Source organism: Diadema antillarum, unplaced genomic scaffold (assembly GCF_040938485.1).
Source record: "Diadema antillarum isolate AM-2024a unplaced genomic scaffold, OU_Dant_1.0 seq00001617_RagTag, whole genome shotgun sequence".
NCBI lineage: Eukaryota > Metazoa > Echinodermata > Echinoidea > Diadematoida > Diadematidae > Diadema > Diadema antillarum.
In genome coordinates, this window is record NW_027272329.1 from 420,487 (window position 1) to 442,069 (window position 21,583).

The 21,583-nt window shown below is 38.5% G+C and overlaps 1 protein-coding gene across 1 annotated transcript; it reads left to right on the forward strand.

Annotated features, from left to right (window-relative positions):
- The first annotated feature begins 1,604 nt into the window (after positions 1 to 1,604).
- On the forward strand, positions 1,605 to 20,831 carry LOC139711141 (uncharacterized). Its single transcript, XM_071623060.1, has 8 exons — positions 1,605 to 1,741; positions 7,947 to 8,110; positions 9,404 to 9,506; positions 10,817 to 10,889; positions 14,233 to 14,454; positions 15,830 to 15,957; positions 19,018 to 19,141; positions 20,501 to 20,831. Exons 1-8 carry the CDS (start codon positions 1,634 to 1,636, stop codon positions 20,653 to 20,655), a joined length of 1,077 nt encoding a protein of 358 aa, XP_071479161.1. The 5' UTR covers positions 1,605 to 1,633; the 3' UTR covers positions 20,656 to 20,831.
- Positions 20,832 to 21,583: the final 752 nt, after the last annotated feature.

Sequence of the window (21,583 nt, forward strand, 5' to 3'; positions counted from 1 at the left end):
AACACTGTGCACAAGATTATCTCTGCTTATGAAGATAGTTCCCTTATACTTTTCAAATTGTCCCTTTTTTAAGCCTATTTCGAAGTGTTCCTTATCGTACAGTTAACTTTCAATTTGACATTTTTCATAATTATTGTTCTCCCCATGATTATGTTGTCTTTAATGATCCACAATACAGTGTGCATCATGCGTTGGAACATTTCATATAATGAATGATCATCTTGTCAAATTTGTTATATTTTATATTGAAAACGGAATGAAGAAATAAACTGAACTGACTCAATGAAGTGAACTGAATGGGATGCATGTCACGAGATCGACACCCTCGAGACATACAACTCACGTGTTAAACAGCCCACGAGTTATACACCCCACGAGTCATACAGCCCATGAGTCATACAACCCATGAGTCATACAGCCCACGAGTCATGCAGCCCACGAGTCATACAGCCCATGAGTTCGACGCAAAGCAAATAAAGTCCGCGAGACCGACACATTATAAGCCCCGTGTTGACATGTTTTTACTCGTGGGCTGTGTTTACCTAGTGTCGAACTCATGTACTGTATGACTCGTGGGCTGCATGACTCATTAGTCTTTTTGAATGTCGAACTCGTGGGCTGTATAACTCGTAGGTGTCAGTCTCATGGAATGACCCCGTTTAATGTCCCTGTTAAAAATTCCGGGACAGTTTTACCTTTCAGTGATCGGAAACAAGCTTCCGTGTCATGGTGCGATTCCACGGAAGGAGGTATGCAGGTGATCTAATAAACACATTTTGTAGAACCTTAAAATTGCACTCAATACGTGAGTATAGGGTGTGTATGTAAAGTACGTTTGATTTTTTTTTTTTTTGATGGGGGGGAGGACCTAGTAGTAAGAACGACAAAAAAAAAGGATACGAATAATGCATGCCTAAATTGTCTTTGTTGTTAACAGGACGAGCACCGGAAGTATAGGACTACTAATCACTTTCACAGGAGTTCTTAGAACCGTTTCTCTTATGAAAATTATTGTTGAGGAAAATAAAACCCAAATTAGTTAGAAGCCACTTCATAAACATGTGTATGATTCGCAAACTTCTACATCATTGCAACTTTAATGATAGAGCAAATTCTCAGATCAAAATACAATTGAAAGAGTCGTATTCACATAAAAAATTGAACACTTTATATGATATAACACTCACATACAGACACACACAAATATATAATATATAAATCATAGAGACTGTGTTGTGTGTATATATATGTATATGTACATAACAATATATATATCATATATTTACATATACATATATATATATATATATATATATATATATATATATATATATATACACACAACACAGTCTCTATGATAGGACCAATGTATACTAATTTCAGTTTTGAATTCAAGAACAATTATTGACAGTAACACTGTTTGCCTTGAACAAAGCTAACTTGATGCTGAAGCACGTCTATCAGAGTAGACAGAATCGAGTTGTGCTCTGCTTGCCTTTGCCCAGTTGCCCTTAACAGGCATTCAGTTCCGCGTTCGGAAAACACAAAGTTGCACTTTTATGAATTCGAGTTAAATCTCTCTGTGGTGGTTGCACTCTTTATCGCGACCTCTCGATCGACGTAACAAACGAACATGGGCTCGAAGGCATCCAAACATTCCAACAACTTGTCCAATATGCCAAAAGATGAAGTGCCATCGACTGCTGAAGAGCGATGCTGTCAGAAAGAGTCTGTTCAAAATGTGAGTACGAATGCAAATACTAGCTTTCTGATGACTAGACTGAAGCGTTGTAGGCCTATCATTGTCTAGAGAAAATTTTGCATTGGAAGTGACCCGTATAGATATGCACTCACTTTAAACTTATGTTGCTAATTTCGCAGTCTTCCACTTTGTTAGCTTGAAGAATTATAAAAAGCATAGATGTTTAGTTTTAACCTAGAAATTTAGTCAAAAATTACAAAATCTCTCACACATTGATGAAATAATGGAGAGTTAAACGTCTGTTGACTGGTTGGTGGACGAAGTGCAGACTTTTATTAATTGAATTGCAGCAGTATACTAAGATATATCGGTTGTTACAATTCGACAGATCGCTTGATTCCTATCATTGCATCATTATAACAAAATCTTATGCGTTATGTGAAATAATAATAATCATATTGTTCTTGTGTTGAAAGACTTCCTTATGTCCCCGTAATTTTGCCATACCACTCTACACTACAGTGTATATGTATACCCAACCCCTGTTTGCCTAGTCACGGATGCACGCACTCGTTAGGGGTCTTCGGCAAGAAAAAAAAAAAAACCAGGGGGACGTTAAAGAAGTCCTGCCCTTGTGTAATAGATCACGAATGTTCGTCACCGCCACTCAAGCACATAAATCGTGTGTGCGGTTTTTTGAATACAGTAATTATCACTATTCTTGCCGGTATGGAAATGGACTAATATCAAGCGACTGGCAAAGCTATTTACAGGCGAGATTACAAGCGTCTTGACAGTGGGTGCCACGAAAGTTTGCCACAACGGGAAAATACAGAGAATGTGGGAACTATCGAATGTATTCTCGTGGTATAGGATAATAGTCCTTATAGAAACTGTAGTCTTAGTTCGCGAAGTAACACGACACTATTTCTTTTTCCTCTAATATATCAGGAGCACAAGCACAGGGCGCACATATCAGGCTGATATACACATCATGTCTACTTCATTTGTACCATTTGAGCAGTCAAAAAAAAAAATCAGATTTGGTCAGTTATAGTTGTGTCTGAATTCTATACTTTCAAAATGCATTCTCTCCAGCGCCAGATAATTTTAGTATAGTGATCACTTTTCCACGACTACAGTAATGTTAATCAGTATAAAAAGCAAAAACAAAAAACGAATTGATTATTTTAATTGTCAATGGGCTCTAATTACATGTAGTGCTTCATGCTTTTTTCCCCAAAAAGTTTATGAGGAAGCTGTGTTCTTATTTTCCTGTTTTTCCCACTGAAGTGAGGAGTCAAACTGGCGGAAGTCACATTTTCCCTTTCCTGTTCGTGTCGGCTAACCGAAACCGAATATCAATTTAAAGGTATTATTTACCATTGGGAGCAGTAATTAAAGAAAAAAAAATGAGTTACAAATCACATTTGATGCCTATGTGTAGTTTAGTTGTTTCAAAGAGCATGTACCATGTAAAAATGTTGCAGTAAAGTCTAAAATATTGAGAGATATCACTTTTTTTTTCAAAGTAAGCCATATCATAACTGTAGAAGGTTCAGTCTATGAACAGGTTTATTTTCACTATTGTTCACATTTTGTATATTCAGCAAGTCTTAACAATGATTATACTGATTGGCAGTATTTTTACATTGGTTTGTTTCTATCACATTCTCACGTTTTAGAATTATTTTTGAGGACTATAAAGCTGGGTTTTGTTTCATCTGCTAATGGTAAATAATGCCTTTAAATGGATCGTATAGTTTTGGTTGAGACCTAATTACAGGTTTCTAACGTTTTTGGTGAGATAATGAGAAAATCCTTATGAAATATGAAAGAGCATGTAATTCCATGAGGAACTCAGCGTTTATTTGATGAAAATTGGTTTTGATGTATCCAAAACAGAGCGATTCTAATCAAGTGTGGGACCCACTTTTTATTACGATCACTTTGTTTACTTTGTTTTTGGATGTTTCAGTCATTACGAACCTAATTTTCATCAAATAAACTTTGGATTCCTCTTAAAATGGTATGCTCTGTACTATTTCATAAGTGTTTTCTAGGTATCTCGCAAAAAAGAGAGTTAAAAGCCCAATTCTCATCTCCATCGATATTTTACCATCCCTTTAAAGAATCACATGTTTCAAAGCGTGAAATCGAAAGCAGTACAGAAAAAAAGGGGGGGGGGAAATGATTACCAGACGTTCTTGTTTGTTTGCTTGATCGCTTGTTCTAAATCCGGACATTGTCGGAAGATGGAAAAGGGAATTAAAGCCTAATATGATATTGTGTGGATTCAGTGCGCATGCAAAATTATCAGAACACATCAGCTGAATTTTTAGAAGTTTTCATTTTCATTTTCTGTCGTGAACAATCAACATTATTGATCCCTGTTTTCCCAAAGGCAGAAAAATTACATTACCCTTAACAAAGTGTATATGTGGGGAACAGAAAGAAGGAATATGTACTTTTCATAGAAATGTAATTTTTTGTGGAAATCTCCTATTATATTATTCTTTAGAGCCTACTAATTGTTACCCTCCTACGGGAAAATGAATTGTTGCACTTTTGTCATCCAGTGATGACGGCATTTGGATTTCGACAAAGCTTTTAAAGATCACAACTTTTGAACGAATTGCCAGATTTTTCCGTGTATAGTATGTGTTACATCAATATTTCTGCATTCATTGAATATCAGTGTATATGATATTCAGGTGCATAGCTTCTTTTTAATAACATTAAGTATGATGACTTCGCATATTGGCTGTAGTAAAGAACGAATACACTCTCCTTCAGCACGCTTGGGTGTTGCTACTCACCTCACTGTTATGACTGAGAAAAACACTATATACGGTTTAACGGTTCACTCGATAACAATTCTTTGTGATACAGCTGTGAGTACAAAGGTTTGTCTCCTGTCGTACAAAGTTAGCCTTTCTGATAGACTCAAATGTTTTTATTACCACTGTATATGGTCATGAGAGAGACTGAGAGGGAGAGAGAGGATCAAAGCCAACGGGAGAGTCTTGGTTCTTGCAGGTAGCTACTGCATGGTGACCATTAGCAAAAGATTTACAGCGAAGTGTATGATGCCACTATCACATACACATGTAGATACAAGTTTTGAACTATACTGAAAGGCGCCAATTTAGCAATGACAGTCTGACGGAAATCATTTATGTGAAGAAACTGATATGCAATGGAACCAACTGTTATATCAAGTCACAACGTCGCGTAATTTCTGCTCTTTCGCATGTTGCTCATAATTTTACTCAATTGCCCCTTTGTCCCATCATATGTGGAAGGTAGATATTAATTTTGTGGTGGAATATAGCCTACATAGGCAGGCGAGCACGTATATTGCATGAGCAGATTATAGCATGAGGGACGAGCGCCACGTTTACATAATATTATCAGGGCAATTACCCCCGAGGGCAATTACCTCGGCTATACTACTGTACTAGTTAGCGAAAAGATTAGAATAAAGATTAGGGTTAAGGATGGGTTTAGGGTTAGAGTTTGGGTTAGAGTTAGGGTTAGGTTCAGGACTAGGATTAGTATCAGGATTAGGGTCTGGGTCAGGGTCAGAGTCAGGGGAAGTGTCTGGGGTAATTGCCCAGAGGGTAACTGCCCTAGACCCCCACGTCAGGGCAGACGTCCACTAGGGAAGGAAGGGTTGCAGACGCAAATTCTGGCATTTCGGCAACCTGTCCGCGTCAGACGCAGAAAAAAAAAAGTGCGAATCGGCTTGTCCTGGGGACATTCCTAGGAATGTCAGCGGACTGACTGCGGACATTCCTGGGAGTGTCCTAGGAATCACTCCGGAAGAGCGCGAAATACTTCGGAATATGCCAATCGTAGCCGGGCAGCGCGGAAACATCTAGGTTACACCAGGAATGAACGGGGACAATCAGGATGTCTTCCGGACAACATAAGTTAGACATGCGGACAATACCAGGAAAATGGAAAGGTATACATTTTACGCTGACTTTGAATTTTCCTCATTTGACTGCTAGCCGTCGTGGAGGTCACACCAGCCGAAATCCGCTTTGCCCTTTTGCTTCAAATACCAGCTGTGAGAGATGCTGAGATAGCACTTACAGCTCACAGGTCAGTGAGGCATAACGGACCTGATACATGGAATGCTTTACCCGACTCCCTACAAACACGAACAACTCTGTCTTCTTTGAAAGCTAGTTTAAAGTAATATCATTTAACTCAATATATTCAGTAAAATAGAGTATTATAATTGGTATGAGTTTGTTTATGTTTTGGTCTGAACATATTAGTATTATCATACTGATATACTAAATAGTAATCATATTCAACAAATTGACCCCAACAAAAACATTCAATTCGATCACCTATTGCACTCGCACAGCACTCGCATCTTCTTTTCCCTCAAAAACATACTATTGTAATGTAGAAACGTTTGTGTTGCTCCTTTGCCATTTGGTTATGTTTGGCTTAAATTTGTCACATTGATGTAATTAATGTTTTATTTGATTTGATTTGAGAAGCAAAACAAATACGAACGAACAAACGAGCATTGGTCCTGGTCCCTCTAGGATGGCCGTTATCAAACAAGTTAAATAATTTTCAAGCTTATAGCAGAGTAGGTCTTACTTTTAACATAAGTATATAAGCCCTATGCCTATTCATATATTATATAAAAAAATGTCCTAGTTCTATTGTTGTGGTATTGGAGTTGAGCGGTCACATTTAATGCGAACTAAGCAATGCACTATCATGTATAGATGTAATGACAACTATAAAAAATACCTTAAATGAAAATGACTTCTGAAAAGAACGCAAACCCCCCCCCCCCCAAAGGTTACTCGTAACGGAGAGTGCTGCTTCTACTTTTTCCTAGTAACGGTTGGCAAAATGACCTAGTTCCATTTTTGTGGTGTTTGATTTGGGCGGTCACATTTAAAGCGAACTAAACGATGCACTATCATGTATAGATGTAATGGCAACTATTAAAAATACCTTAAATGAAAATAACTTCTGAAAAGACCGCAAAACACCCCGAAAGTTTACTCGTAGTGGAGAGTACTGCTTCTTCTTCTTTCCTAGTTACAGTTGGCAAAATATCCACTGCCTTCTGCTTTACTTTGTTCATTTGGGACTGGAAAATGCTGATATTTATCATCTCCTAATCAGTGGAAGAGAGGTTTGGTTGTGGGGCTTGCATGGGGACCTCGCCTCCCTTACTGGTCTTTTTGCGTTTCATTGACATAATGTGCATTGATCTATTTTTTCAACTTTCAAAATCATTTCGCTCATGGAACGTGTTGACTTTTTCATGTCTTGATCACAAAATGTAGATCCGTATCGGCTCCACGCTGTCCTAAAACATTATGGTGTCTTCCACTTTCATTCGCGAAGCTTTCCCACACCGCGGGATTCTTTCAAGAGCGTTTGCGGAAGGAGCGGAAGGGTTCCGGACAGGCGGGATGTCCTGAGGACATCGTCAGGACAAGTTGCCGAAGGTGTCAGGAAGTTTATTTCCGCGTCCAGATTTTGGTCTCGATCAAAATTTCGACGCGGAAACTTTTTCTCTCTCCCGAAGGTGCGGAAACGCCCGTACATGTTTAGGACAGTAAGCGGACACTTTCAGGAACGTGCAGACAGGTTGCCGAACGAGTGCGGAACACCAAATTTGCTTTCCGGTTCTTGTCCGCGCCCTTTAGTGGACGCCTGGGAACCGTTTCATGAAACTTTTTGTCAGTGATTTACACTGAGAACTGTTAAAAGCTACTGAAATCCTTGCGTCTGATTGGCTAATAGCAAATTTGTCGGTGAAAACCTCCGACGAACTCGTTGATGAAACATACCCCCCCCCCCCCCCGGTCTCAATAAGAAAGGCTGTTATGGTCGAGCTGCTCACATCCAGTGGAGAGGATAGAATATTGTATAGGGGTTAATACTAACGGGGGGCAATGATTTAAAAACTTCCCGGATCCAAGATACTTATCTGACCACTGGGTCGGCCGCCATATTGAATTTGGCTGCCCTAAGCAAGCACATTTAAAGATCCCTACCTTAGATTCTTATTGACCAATGGAACCTATATTTTTGTACACATGGGCCTTTGGCACACCGTTGGTTGCGTATTCACAGCTCGGCGTAGTCGGTAACCAACAGTGCTGCGTAACTTTATGCAGACATGATGTAAAATTTGAAAGCCCTTTTGCACACTCTAAATACTAGACTTGATTTCACACTCTATAATATGCAGAACGCCCCTGTACCAGCCGTGAGAAAAAGTCGCCTTTATGTGCAATACGAAGAGGGAAACCGCCATGTCTTTGCTGATTTCGGGGCCACACTTCTAACCGACAGCGAAGCCCACCGCTTGGTTAACGTAGACCCCTCGGGATTGGCCTATAGCATTGGTCTGCGGTGAGTCTGAAACGCATTCCACTCACGATTTTGATATTGCACCCTTTATGTGCAAGTGGGACAATGTCCTTTCCCATTTCATCACTACCTGGTTGTAAGGCATGATTACCGGTATTGTCCGTATGTTTGTATACACCTCTCATACATAGACAAATCAAAAGTTAATCTGAAAAGAAAGAGTAAAATTGTACAACTATAACAATGTAAAAAAAAGGAAACAGTATAAACATGCAGTCAATCTGAATATGAAAATGGTGAGTTGATATCATCGGCTCACAGCTTGGCTACTACAGTGCGTATCAAAAAAGAGGGGGATCCAAATTTGGAGGGGTACTGTTCATAATTTCCAGGTACTGAGGAGCGCAATATTGGTCAATGTTGGTATAAGAAAGGGGAACTCTTCCTCTGTCTATTGACTCCCAATTATGTTAACAAATGTCATGAATGAATCAGCACATGAACTTTAAAGACAACAATGACAAATTACACTTTTTCCGAGTTTGATTGCTGTCGTGAAAGAGTATTATATCTTCCCGAATGACATGAATGAGTGAGATCTGTCAATGAAAGTGGTCAAATTAACAGGCCAGCCTTCACGACTGCAGGATTTGGTTGATTTCTCCCTTTTTTGTGACCTTTCATTATCCATATCCTTCAACCTGGCTACGTTGTCGATAATGTGGTCATTCCCATTATCAATTTTTCTGTCTTCATATTCAAGTCATGGTCTGTCGCTGGGAGTTGTAAGTGTTGAATATGAACAAAGAGAAATGTGTGGGTTTGCCTTTGTAGGAGTGACCAAGTTAATGGACAATTGGCCATGTTAAAGATTATGGACCCTAACATGTTAGAAAGAACCCTTAAACACATACCTGCAGTGATGTAATGTAGCTGGCCTATTTGGCCACTTTCATTAACAGATCTCATCCATTCAGTAAGACATTCATTGCTCCTTCATGATGACACTCACACTATTTGAAAAAGTACAATTTTTCATTGTTGTCTTTTAAGTTCATGTGCTCACTCATGTATGACATTTGTCAACATAACTATAAATCAATGGAAATAAGAAGAATTCCACTATTGTGGAGTTATTCACTATGCATTTCACGTGATAACTCGAATATTCTTATTCTCTATTTTGACACACAAAAAAAAATCACTGCTCCTCATGGCGAAGAGTATTCGGGACACTAACTAATCATAATGAATGTCGTAAATCGTCATTCACATGAATTGCTCATCTAATTTCATGTACAGATCATAGAACTTCCTTTTTGTTTTAATTTTCAGAGAAAATTATGAAATCCTAGACATGAATGGAGTGAATGTCCAAGACGTAAACCACGACGCCCTGGTTAACACCATCCGGGATATCGGGAACAGAGTGGCGTTTGTGAGTTGTAACTTCTCAGATATCATGTTCACGATCATTCTCAACGAACTTCGTAGAATAAGAACGCTGTCAAGCTATGATAATTATGCCCATACGCGGCATAATTTCAAACCAGCGCAATAATTTGCGAAAAAGAACAATGCACTATAAGGGGCAAAAGGACCTACACTGACCCTTAACAAGAATAGCAACAAAATCACTAGATTTTGGCACATTCCAGTTTGCCATCTTCAACTGGATTTTAATAATCTTTTTCATGAGTGAAGGCTTGTCGAAACTCGACAGTTCTAGTCGGGTGTTGTGGCAATGAAAATACTAGATCCACGGTCCTCCCCTGGTTTCCGTGCAAAACTCACACAGATCAGTGGCCTTCAGTCGAAGGTGTATTATCAACTACATATAATGTTTTTTGCCTTGATGAAATAAAGAAATTGAAACTGAATGTCCTTATCATGTGAGATGCACAGAGAAAAAAAATGCCGAAGACAGGACAGACACGAAGTGAAAACTCTTTGTGGCTAGATGGTCGAATTTGACCTTGACATTGGCACTAAATGGTGCTACAATCCAACAGGTAAATAGTTATTAAGAGCAAGATGTTAATCAATCAAGAGATGGAAGGCCACGCATGGCATGATGCTTTTCCTCTTCCCCTTTCCTCCCACCTCTCCTCCGCGTCACCATTTCCTCCTGCAAATTCAAGAGATTTTCGAGGTGTCTTCTTGCAGCGTATACCACTTTTTTCGACACTCTCCATTAAGATATAAAATGACCTTGATTTCAGTCTTTCTTGAGTCCATTAGATACCAGCGTGTCACCATATCTTGTTAACATCGACAGTGCTATTGCTTCCGCTACTGCGCTGCTGCTGCACGCTGCTGCTTATTTTACTTCCAAGTGAATACTATGACAACTATGGTAAAAATAATGAAAAGACAACGTGATATTGATAATGTTAATAATGAATAGTATAACAATGATTATGATGGGTACAATGTTGATTGAATAGTAAATATGGTTAAGATGATAATGATATAAACAATAATGATATTTGTTATTGTTTTTGCTATAATGAATGTTATTATCACTTTTATTTTTTATTATCATTATAATAATTATGATGCGTCATCTTTCTTGCAAAAGTATTCCGATTCAAAGAATTCTGATGAATCCAAGGAATAAAAGTAGATAAATATGATGATTTGTTACGTGTACGTGCAAATACAACATGTTATCATCTATATTGTGTAAAATTAACAGCATTACAAAGAATGCTGACTTCTAAACAACTATACGGAATGTGTGTACAGATTGTGGCTGCGGTGAAAGCTGAGGAAAACATCATTGAAAAGGGATACGTGTACTTTCGGCTTGGGGCTGGAGGTAAGAAGTTGAGAATGCTACATGTATCCGGATCTTTGGTAGTTGTCAGTGGTCGTGGCGTAGTGCAGAACGTTTAAGGACAAGTTCACCTCCACATGCACACAAGCGCGCCGGAACATTTTTGTTGTTGTTGTTGTTGTTGTTGTGTTGTTGTTTTTTTTGGGGGGGGGGGAGGGAGGGGGAGATCCTCGACGGGGCACAATATAGCCCTTTTTACACTTGTGTTTCTTAACCCCGGACTTTCTCTGAACCCAGGAGTATCGTTAGTCCCGTACCAATTTTTTCAGCTTTTTACACTCGCCAATTAGTCCCGTACTATCTCTTGTCCGGGGCTAAGGAGAAAACTGACCTTTTACACTCGTATTTCTTAGCCCCGGACTTTCCAAACCACATGAATATTCATGATTACGCTGTGTACTATACACGTACACGCACGCACCGGCAGCACTTGATTACCTCGTTTCTGATTGGTCAGTGAGGGTCGAACTTCGTCTCCGTCGCTTAGCCCAGGATTATTTTTTCGTTCTGTTTACACTCACTTGCTTGGCACCGCAATTGCGGTGCTAACCCTGCTATTTTGCAGGGCTAAGCCCCCCCCCCCCCTTTAGCCCCACTGTTGGTACGGGACTAAGCAAAAATTTACAAGTGTAAAAGGCCCTTATGTGACGGTGTGAAATCCTCGGCGAGGTAGCGAAGCGACAGAGCGGGGGTACCACGGAATCAGTAGGGACTGTTTGTAAAAACAGAGTACAAAAGTCGCGTTTATAGAATATTTGAAAGCAAATTTATAGGAACCCCCCTCCCACAGTAGGGACTTTTTTTTTTGTAAAAACAGAGTACAAAAGTCTCGTTTATAGAGCATTAAAAAGCAAAGGTCTAGGAGGTTAAACATAGTGAAAAAAAATAGTATGAAGGGCTATGATTATGGGTTATTATGGGAAGGGTTACATTTTATATCATGTGAGGGGTGAGATCCTCGGCGAGGGAGCGAAGCGACCAAGCAGGGGAAGGGTGTGTGTGGGGGGGCCTCCCCCCCCCCCCCCCCCCACGGTAGGGACTTTTTGTAAAAACGGAGTACAAAAGTCGCGTTTGTAGAGTATTTAAAAGCAAATTTCTAGGGAATTAAACATAGCAAAAAAAAAAAAAACAAACAAACGTGAAGGACTACGATTATAACATACGGGGTACATTATGTGACGATGTGAGATCCTCGAGGGAGCGAAGCAACTAGCGGGGGAGGGTGTGGGAGGGGGTATCACGGTAGGGACTTTTTGTAAAAACAGAGTGTAAAAGTCGCGTTTATTATTCAAATGTCTAGGGAATTAAACGTAGTAAAATAAACATTCAATAAACTCCGAAGGACTATCATCATAACTTCTGACAACTATTCATTTTGCTATATGTATACGGGCAGAGCGAGCGAGCCACCTTCACTTTGCCATTCGACTTAAATGTCTTGATCGCATTGTTCGAGCAATAAAAGTGTTCTTATAATGTTAAATGGCATAGAAAAAAAGTAAAATGTAAGATTTACTAAAGGTATGTTTCAGGGGGCACACTCGAGGAGGCGAGGCCACCAGCTATTCACTGAATTTACTCATAAGTAAATATTAATGTATAGATATTATAATGTATATCAGCAATGATTATGATTTATTATGAATTGACAACTTTTAGACAAGAAAAGTGCATTTATTGTTCATTTTGGTCTTTAAACAATTAACTAATTATTTGTTACAGGGGGCACTCGTCCCCCCCCCCAAAAAAAAAAATAATGGAGGGGGTGGGGGTGGATGGGGGGGGGGGTAAGTGCCTTCCCTGCCTTCCCTGCCCCTCCCCCCCCCCCCCCGCTTCCGGCGCCCTTGTATGCAAACGTCGATTGATTGATTGCAGCAATATTAGTCGGACATATTATCCTTGAAAGTTTGAGGATAATCGGACATTTCGTTCAAAAGTTATGAATTTTTGAAGTTTCAGTGCTGCCATGGATGGACAATATATTATGTTCAGAACGATATGAAGATAAGAGCACATGACTTGCGTCTTTCCGAAGGCAGGGGAATGATATTGCCCCTATGATACGTCAGTACCAAGTCCAATGCTTACGTAAAAAAAAAAAAAAAAATTATCATTATTTCCCTTTATCGTTCTATTCGTGTGACATCACAAGGCACTGTAGAAATCTCCTCGTCCAGCAGTGACTGCACAAAAATGTAAGATAAAAAAAAAACATTTAACTTTTGAACATTGAAGGTTTCACTGATTATAATCATGCTCCACTGATTTTGCTGCATGCAGTTAATCACACGTTTTGGAGGCTGTCCTTTAAGCAGTGCATCGCCTTTAACGTGGAATGTGTTCAAGACAGGTCGAAAGGTGTTCCAAAGTCCGAGTATTGCCTTGTACTTTCACCCTCGACGATAATGTGAAAATAAGCCTGTTTGTATTTGCAAATCAGGTCAGATCATTGGTGTCAAAAACTAGCGGAGATCGGATAGACAAGTAATGACAAAAGCAAGAGAAGTGTAAAATAATATAGCCTGACGAGTTATAATGAGCATAATCGGATATTTCGGTTCTTTTGATGATGACGACAATGATGATTATGATGATGATGATAATAATGAAGATGATAATCATAATAACAATAATAGAATGACTTATTGTATTATTTATACAATGCCTAGTATATAAATCCACCTTATGAAATGCTCAAGGCGGGTACATTGTTAAGATTTTGTGTTATTAATGTGGGAATGTTTGAAATAATGACTATGTCGGAAAATGAAAGAAAATCAAAACAGGATATGTCCATGTTTGTTTGTTATCTATTGTATGTTTTTTGCTTCTTTCTCAAGAAATTGGGAATTCGAGGGTAATTTAAAGAACAGGAAGGATTTATTGATTTTTATTTTCATTTTTATGTTTTATTTTTTTGTTTTTTTTTCTATTCATTTATTTATTTTTTTTTTATTTTTTTAAATCTTATTTCTTATTTTATTTTATTTCTATTTTTTTTCTATTTTTTTTCTTGGGGGGGGGGGGGGGGGGACTTGGACGGGTGAATATTCCAGCTTCCGGTCACTGTAATTATATAGTAATGATGTATTCACAGACATTGTTCGGCTGGGGTTTCCTACGGGATAAAATCACAGTCCACACAGACATGAGTAATATACGTGTCTATGATCTACGTAGGCCTTATGTATTGCACAAATTGACTTTGAACTTTTCTTCACGTAATATTCACGCTGCTTTCCCTTTGTATGTAGTAATTACTATAACATGTATGTTTTTGTTGCTGTTTATTTGTTCGTCCTTTTTGTTCACTGGTCGTTCTCAGAAAACAATATTCCAATGGTGGAATTCCACCTGAAAACGTTGACCATCGTCGATGACAAGGAATTCGTCATCGACATCCCTCTGCTACCGGATGGAGAAGGTGTCACGACGATCACCAAGTATGAACTGACTGGATCCTTCGACATCGAGCTCGAGTTGGAGACTCCGACGGGAATGAATTTGGTCATCTTTCAAACCGAAGCAAAGTTTATGTCACAGACCTGTAAGTTGAGTTATCATTTTCCCTTACTTAGTCAGATGTTAGTATACTTTGAGGAAATCAAAACCAAGGTAATGTAAGTGGTTTAGTGAGAGCAGCAATAACAAGTAAGAACGTATTGTTTGAAAAATGCGGAAAATGGGATAATCTATTCTAGATTATGAATCTTTAAAGTTTCGGTGCCGTCGGTCGGCACAACAATGTAAAGAAAGTACGAAGAAAATTGAGCATTGTTATTTTCACTTTCAGGAGGCTGGGAGGGGAATATTACTCTTTGAAAGGGACTGTATAGGCCTACAGTACTGGTTGTTGTTCATTTTTAGAGTTGTTCATTTTCCATCTGTGAAGATGGCTGGATAGCCCATATTCAGCTACACTAAGCTGGTCTTCCATGGGGTCCAGTTGGATGTGGGGTGGGACCACTTCACCGGGTTAGACACCCTGCTCTTTGCGATGAATGAATGAAGCGGGATCTTTTACGTGCAGGAGCTGTGACTCTCTCATACACGGTACCTCCATTTTATGTCCTATCCGAGGGACAGAGTGTTTTGCCTCTTGCTAGAGGGGACGGTATGTTTACACACAACATTGCTCAGTCCAGACTCGGGTTCGAACCCGGGCCGCGTGATCGTGAGGCAGACGCGCTAGGATTCAGGTTTATAACATTCCTAAGTGAGACAATGAGAGACCTCTTATGAAATATGAAAGAGCATGTAATTTTAAGAAGGATTCAACGTTAGGCCCTATTTGATGAAAATTGGCTTGTTTTCAAATCACTGAGATATCCACTAAAAATGATAATAATGAAGGGCGATAGGCGACGCCTTTTATTAGGATCTCTTTGTTTCACGTTGTTTTTGGATATATCAGCCCTTTCAAAACCGATTTTCATCAAATCAACATTTGATACCCCTTAGAATTGCATGCTCTTCGACATCTCATGGAGTGGTTTCTGAATATCTCGCAAAACGATAAAAGCTAAATCCTCATCTCGACCAGAACTGTACAGTCCCGTTAACATAAGCGAGATATGCAATAAAGTACTTTTCTGTGGAATTTTCCTCATAAAATGTTCTTTATAGCTGCTGTCCTATCATGACGTCATGGACTGTAGTAGTTTTCTTATCTAGCAACGGTGGCACCGAAACCTTAACCAATAATGCATAACTTTTTGATCGATTTGCAGATTTCCCCCGACCCTTTCACTGAATGATGTGTTCTGCTGATGTTTAGCCTGCTTTAACTCAATCCACATTCATATTGGGTTTTGATACTTTAAAGTGCTTATGTCGCACACCCTTCTAGACATTATCAGTCCCCTCCCGTTGAAAACTTGCGTATTTATCCTTTTTTCTATTGATTTTCCTACTGAAAACAGCTCGACTTTGTATGTACAAGTACAACCCGTCGACCCCCGAACAAGCCACCGTTATCGCCATAGCAACAGTGTCATCATCTGCGCAACTCTGCATTGATGGCATCAGTCCAGCGCCAGTCAGTGTGACGGTACGAACAATAGATTCAAACCATTTTTGCTTTCGAATTCACCCTTTATTTGTCCTAGTCATGTCGTAAACTGAACGTGTGCAAATTTGGGTAATGATAGGCAATGAGCAATACGAGACAATATAGTGCAGCTCGAAACAAAATAATGATATGATTTACATATAGAGAGCACACACTTGGCGTTCAACATGGCATGTATGACATGCGCATATAAGATACCCAATGCCTAAAGAATATAGTCTTACTGTCGTTATGCCTACTATGGTTCAAGATTCAAGATTCAAATTTATTTTCACTTCCATCAAATAAACAAAGTGATTATAATAAATTACGTATGTACAGGATATTTGTAATACTTGCAGAATGTGATTTGACAAAGTACATTATGAAAATGAGAAGCAGATGAAAAAAAATGCAATTATATCTTTGTTAATATATACATAAAGCGTACAAGTCAACTAAGGATGAGGATGGAAGTGGAGGGTCCCACTAAGAAGCAGAGCTTGTACGATATGGGACCCTCAGAAAATACACAAGACAGCAATATAAAACAAAATAAAACGAACCGATGTCAACTGACATCAAGATAATTGGGAAGGGAAAAGAAACAAAAGGAAAAAAAAAAGAAAAAAAAGGAAAAAAAAGGGGGGAACTACAGCACGTGCCATTGTGGACGCAAGCAATCTGGATTGCATAATGCAAAATAAGTGATGAAATACAACCTGGATTGAATATAGCGCAAAAAAAAAAATATGTATACATATACATAATTATATTGGTAAAAATGCAGGAGAAAGAGAGAATAGACACATCGATACATGCAGAACACTGACAGGAACATAATTATAAGGAGGACTTATGTAAAAATGATACTAATAATAAATTAATAATAATTTTTTAATATAGGTTTTCCCGGCCAATTTCGCACTTTTGTCAGTCCATTTGATGAAAGGTTCATTCAATTTAGAGAAAATCCTCGTCACTGCACATTCTGTCATTCAAAATTGCAAGTTGGTCGTTCAATTTAGCATTTCGATCAATGAGATTTGCACATGTGCCATTCGAATTCGTAAAACGAGCATTCAAATTGGCACGTGCTCTTCAGTCATTCAAATTCGCCAACACTGGCCGAAAGGGGTATTTCAGTCATTCAATTTCGCGTATGGGCAGTCAAATTCCTAACATGTTCATTCAAATTAACGTCATGTTATTTCTGTTTTGAAAAGGTGATAACATTTAAACGCGTATTTCATTGTGACTTTTTGTTTCATCCACGCACTGTTAAGCAGTAAAAGTATCATATTTTTTACCATATCATAACTCGAGTTTGTTGTTCTGTAACGCCCATTTTCTTTCATACATGTCACTTTAGGCCTACATGTACCAATACTCCAGATTATCTTCATCTTCTTACAGTCATGACAGCACAAATTAGATACAGACGTATTTCTCAAGAAGACATTAAGAATTATAGAAACATTTGATGATCATAACCTTGACTTCCCAGAACTGTCCGAAACACTCGGAATAAAGCGCTCAACGGCCAGATAAGTTGTGGCCACAATGATGCACTATATCTTCGGACTGGAAGAATCACCAAGCACATTGAAGAAAAAAAAAACTGTTGCCAAAATCTCTAAAATAAGTACGAAAATATGAAATGTAATGACGCTTACAAAACAATAACTATGTTGACAAAAAACAGAAATAATGAAAGAACCAAAGCATAAACATGCGTGCTAAATTGACTGCAAAAGATGTTAAATTGGATGCCCAAAAATGAATTTGAATGAACGAGTGCGGCATGTCCGTGATCACGTGACTATCATTCTAAATTGAATGAACGAATAACGAAATGGTGCTTGTTTTACGAATTTCAATTGAAAAGGTATTAATTAGAATAAGGCTAAAGGTAATTTGAATGCTCCAAAATGAATTTGAATGAAGAGATCATAAAATTGAACTACCGAACATGTCTTCTACGCTAAATTTTGCTAAATTGAATGCAGCAAGTAGGAATTGGACTGACAAAAGTGCGAAATTGGCCGGGAAAACCTATATTCCAAGAAAATAATGATGACTTGACTTAGATGATAAAACGAAACTAACTCGGTTGGATGTTGTAAGATTTCAATAAAAATAATTTCAATTTATTCTTGAAGGCGTTCAGAGATTGAGCTGTTGTAATAATTTTATTGTTGTAAAGTGAATTCCAATACTTTGGCCCATAGTAGATGAATGCGTTTTGAGTCAACAAAGTTCTCAGAAATGGCAAATGGAAGTTATTTGATCGCCTTGTTGGATAATTGTGAACGGATTGATTTCTTTGAAACATTGTTTCGAATGTATTTGGAAGATTATTTTTGTTATAAAATGGTGAAATGATGCGGGAGATAAAAAATAGTTATTACTGAAATTCATTTAATTCCTTAGTCTTAGAAGGAAATCTACTTAAAAACAAAGAGCCTATATAGAATAACAAGATCTTTCAGGATAGAGAGAAATAACAGATTGATAGAGAAAAAAAAAAACCTTGGCACAAAGTTAAAACATTGGAGGTCACTACAAACGAAGTATATAAACACGCATAGGCTATACAAATAAATAATGTACGCACATATTCACTACCGTAGCCGATACACTAATATTATTATACAGTAGTTGAAGTTTATCAAGTTGGACGCATAAATCAACACAGTGGGGGATTTAATGTTTCAGATGTTTTTACCTGCATCGCGTGGCAAGTGCATACCATGCCAATCAGCCGAGTTCGACATGCACTCACATCAACTCGCAACACATATACCACATGTTCGCGCACGATACATTAATCTAAAAAAAAAAAATCGAGTTAAAATATTCCCTCTTAAAGGAGTGAATACAAGAAAGAGTGAATTTAGAGGGAAATTGGAGTGAATTTTGAGTGAAAATGTTCATTTTCACTCCTTTTGGAGTAACCTCAAGGATCACTCCAAGATTTTGGAGTGATCCCCGAGGTCACTCTAAAACGAGTGAAAATGAACATTGCATAATATATTTCTACGTATGTTTCCACCCCAGAGCTTCCCCGATTTCATGAAAACAACTGGTTCATCTCGCCCATCGATAACTCCAAACGACAAAATGTTTCGATGGTTAGTCGACACGCATGATCAACAGTGGATAACATCACTATTGAATCAGGGTAAGTTGTGTGTCTAGTATTTGGAGTCGAGCTGTCCTTTACACCCGTAATCGTTAATTTGAATTCATCAACTGTTACTAATAAAGCAGGGTTATGAATAACCGGATTGTATATAGGGATGAGTTATGGCGAGTTGTGGCGGGTGTTGCCTGAATCAGACACTAACGGTAACTGGCGTAAAACTTTTCATGTAACTCGAGATAGTAATTTGTGACAATTAGACGCGACTCGGTGTAACTCTTCTTGAAATCACGAACAAAGGGATATTAGCCCTCAATTTTTGATCAAATTCCAAACTTCAATCTCCTTGCAACTTGCCGCAGTTCGTGATAAACTTGTAATAGACTCGCATTATTCGTAACAAAATCGAGATGAACTCTATAACTCGCAATAACACGCCACCTTCAATTCTATCCGAGGAGGCCATCTGAGTTTCCACGAGTGGAGCTAGACCTACTTAAGCACTAGATTGTGTTGCGAGTCATGTTAAGTACTCCGCTCGTGGAAACTCCTTTGGCACTCCGATATATTTGGAGGAGGCGTCTTTTTACAAATTGTATATAATTCGTCTCGAGTTTGTTAATGCAGGGTGTAGTAGGCATAATGCGAGTGTTCTACGAGTAGCATTAGTTGCGGCGAGTTTCAACGAGTTGGTACAATTTTAGAACATGTTCAAAAAATGAGGACCTGTTACGACGAGTTACGCCAAGCAGAGTCAAGTTGTCGCGAGTTATCCAAGAGTTTTACGCAATTTATCTCTAGTGTCTCATTCAAGCAACTCGACACAACTCGCCATAACTCGCCACTGAATCATTGGACTTTGTGTTTGGTTGTAACCGCGCTTTGCAACAGTAATGACAATTCTTAAATTTCTCCCATATTTCAGACATCTTGATACCAAATTATCTCGTCTGCCATCAATTATTTAATCACCATCCCTATAGACAGTACATATTTAGATACTCTCTTGTACGACAAACAATAGCTGTGGTTTATTCACATAGAAGTCTCAGGCATACTACAAGCATCCCTCAATGATGACCCTGTCTTTCACATTACTTGATATCAAAGATGATATTCCCTAGATCTGTCGGTATTACAAATTATTGTATATCAATATGTCAGCATTAGATTTTTTTTTTTTTTACAGGATTGATTATATATCATAATACTTGTATGTTTTTCTTAACTTATAATTTCAATTTGCCAAGCAGTTGTACAGATATATATGGCCTATATATTTCAAAATGCTTGTATGTATTTCATGAAGTCTTAAGTTGACATTGGCAAACAATACATCACCATTCTTTACATTTTTTTTTTTCTGTGTGTGTCTTTGTGTGTATGTTTTCATATTAGGTGTGTACCTGGGCGGCGACTCGGGGAATGATATGCTAGCGATATTGAGTAACGAGAATTCCTTCCTGAAAGTGAACGAGCAAGACGACTGTACCGACAGGTGTACGATTAAACAATCCACCGATTGCAATGAAGCCACGCCCTCTCAAAATTGATCGCGATTGATCGAGTCCAACAGTCACGATCTATATACCATTAACCAACCTACCAATTACAATGGAACCACGCCCTCTCAAGATTGATCGCGATTCGAGTCCAATAGACACGCCGTAGGATTAATCAATCCACCGACTAAAATGAATCCACGCCCTCTCAAGATTGATCGCGATTGATCGAGTCCCATATATGTAATCTATCGTTTGGCCGACAGTAGAGTCTTAGCTCAACGGAGCCAGTCTCAAGTGAGCTATTGCGATCATTTTTTTTTAATCGTATGGTGTCTGCTGTGTTGTATCTTATGCGTAAAATTGTAAATTTCCAGCTTATTCTTCAGAAACTTGTAACAAATTTTCTCCAAACTTCGTAGATAGCACTCCTATGATATTAGAATCTCCATTTGTTCAAATGGGCCCGAGAGCCGTTGGACACAGATGTTGTTCCGGGGAAACGTACACACACATACACGCACGCACATGCACACACATACACACACACAAACCAAGAGGCAAGCCACATCTCACTTGTCAGAAATTGACGCGACGGAGTTCATCGTTGTGGGTTTTACTTTTTATATGTTGACAATAAAGTATCACTTGCACAGGGTATATAAATACACAGTACCATAATTTCGTGAGTACCATGCTTGAGATATGTGGATATTGATGAAGCCAACGCAAACTTCAGTTCTAAAATCTGGATGAATTAGGTCTTCATTTCATGCTTGCTTAATTCCTCAACGGTTAGGTAAGATGTATCAATGTAGAACTATATGATAAAAATAATAAATTGACATCATTCATATTGGCAGTAATGCATATTGGTAGTAATGCATATCTCTTTGATAATCATGGAGAAAATATCAGACTCGGCTGTTGTTGTTTTTACGGAAGAAGATTTCAATAACATTTTAGTAAATGCAGGAAA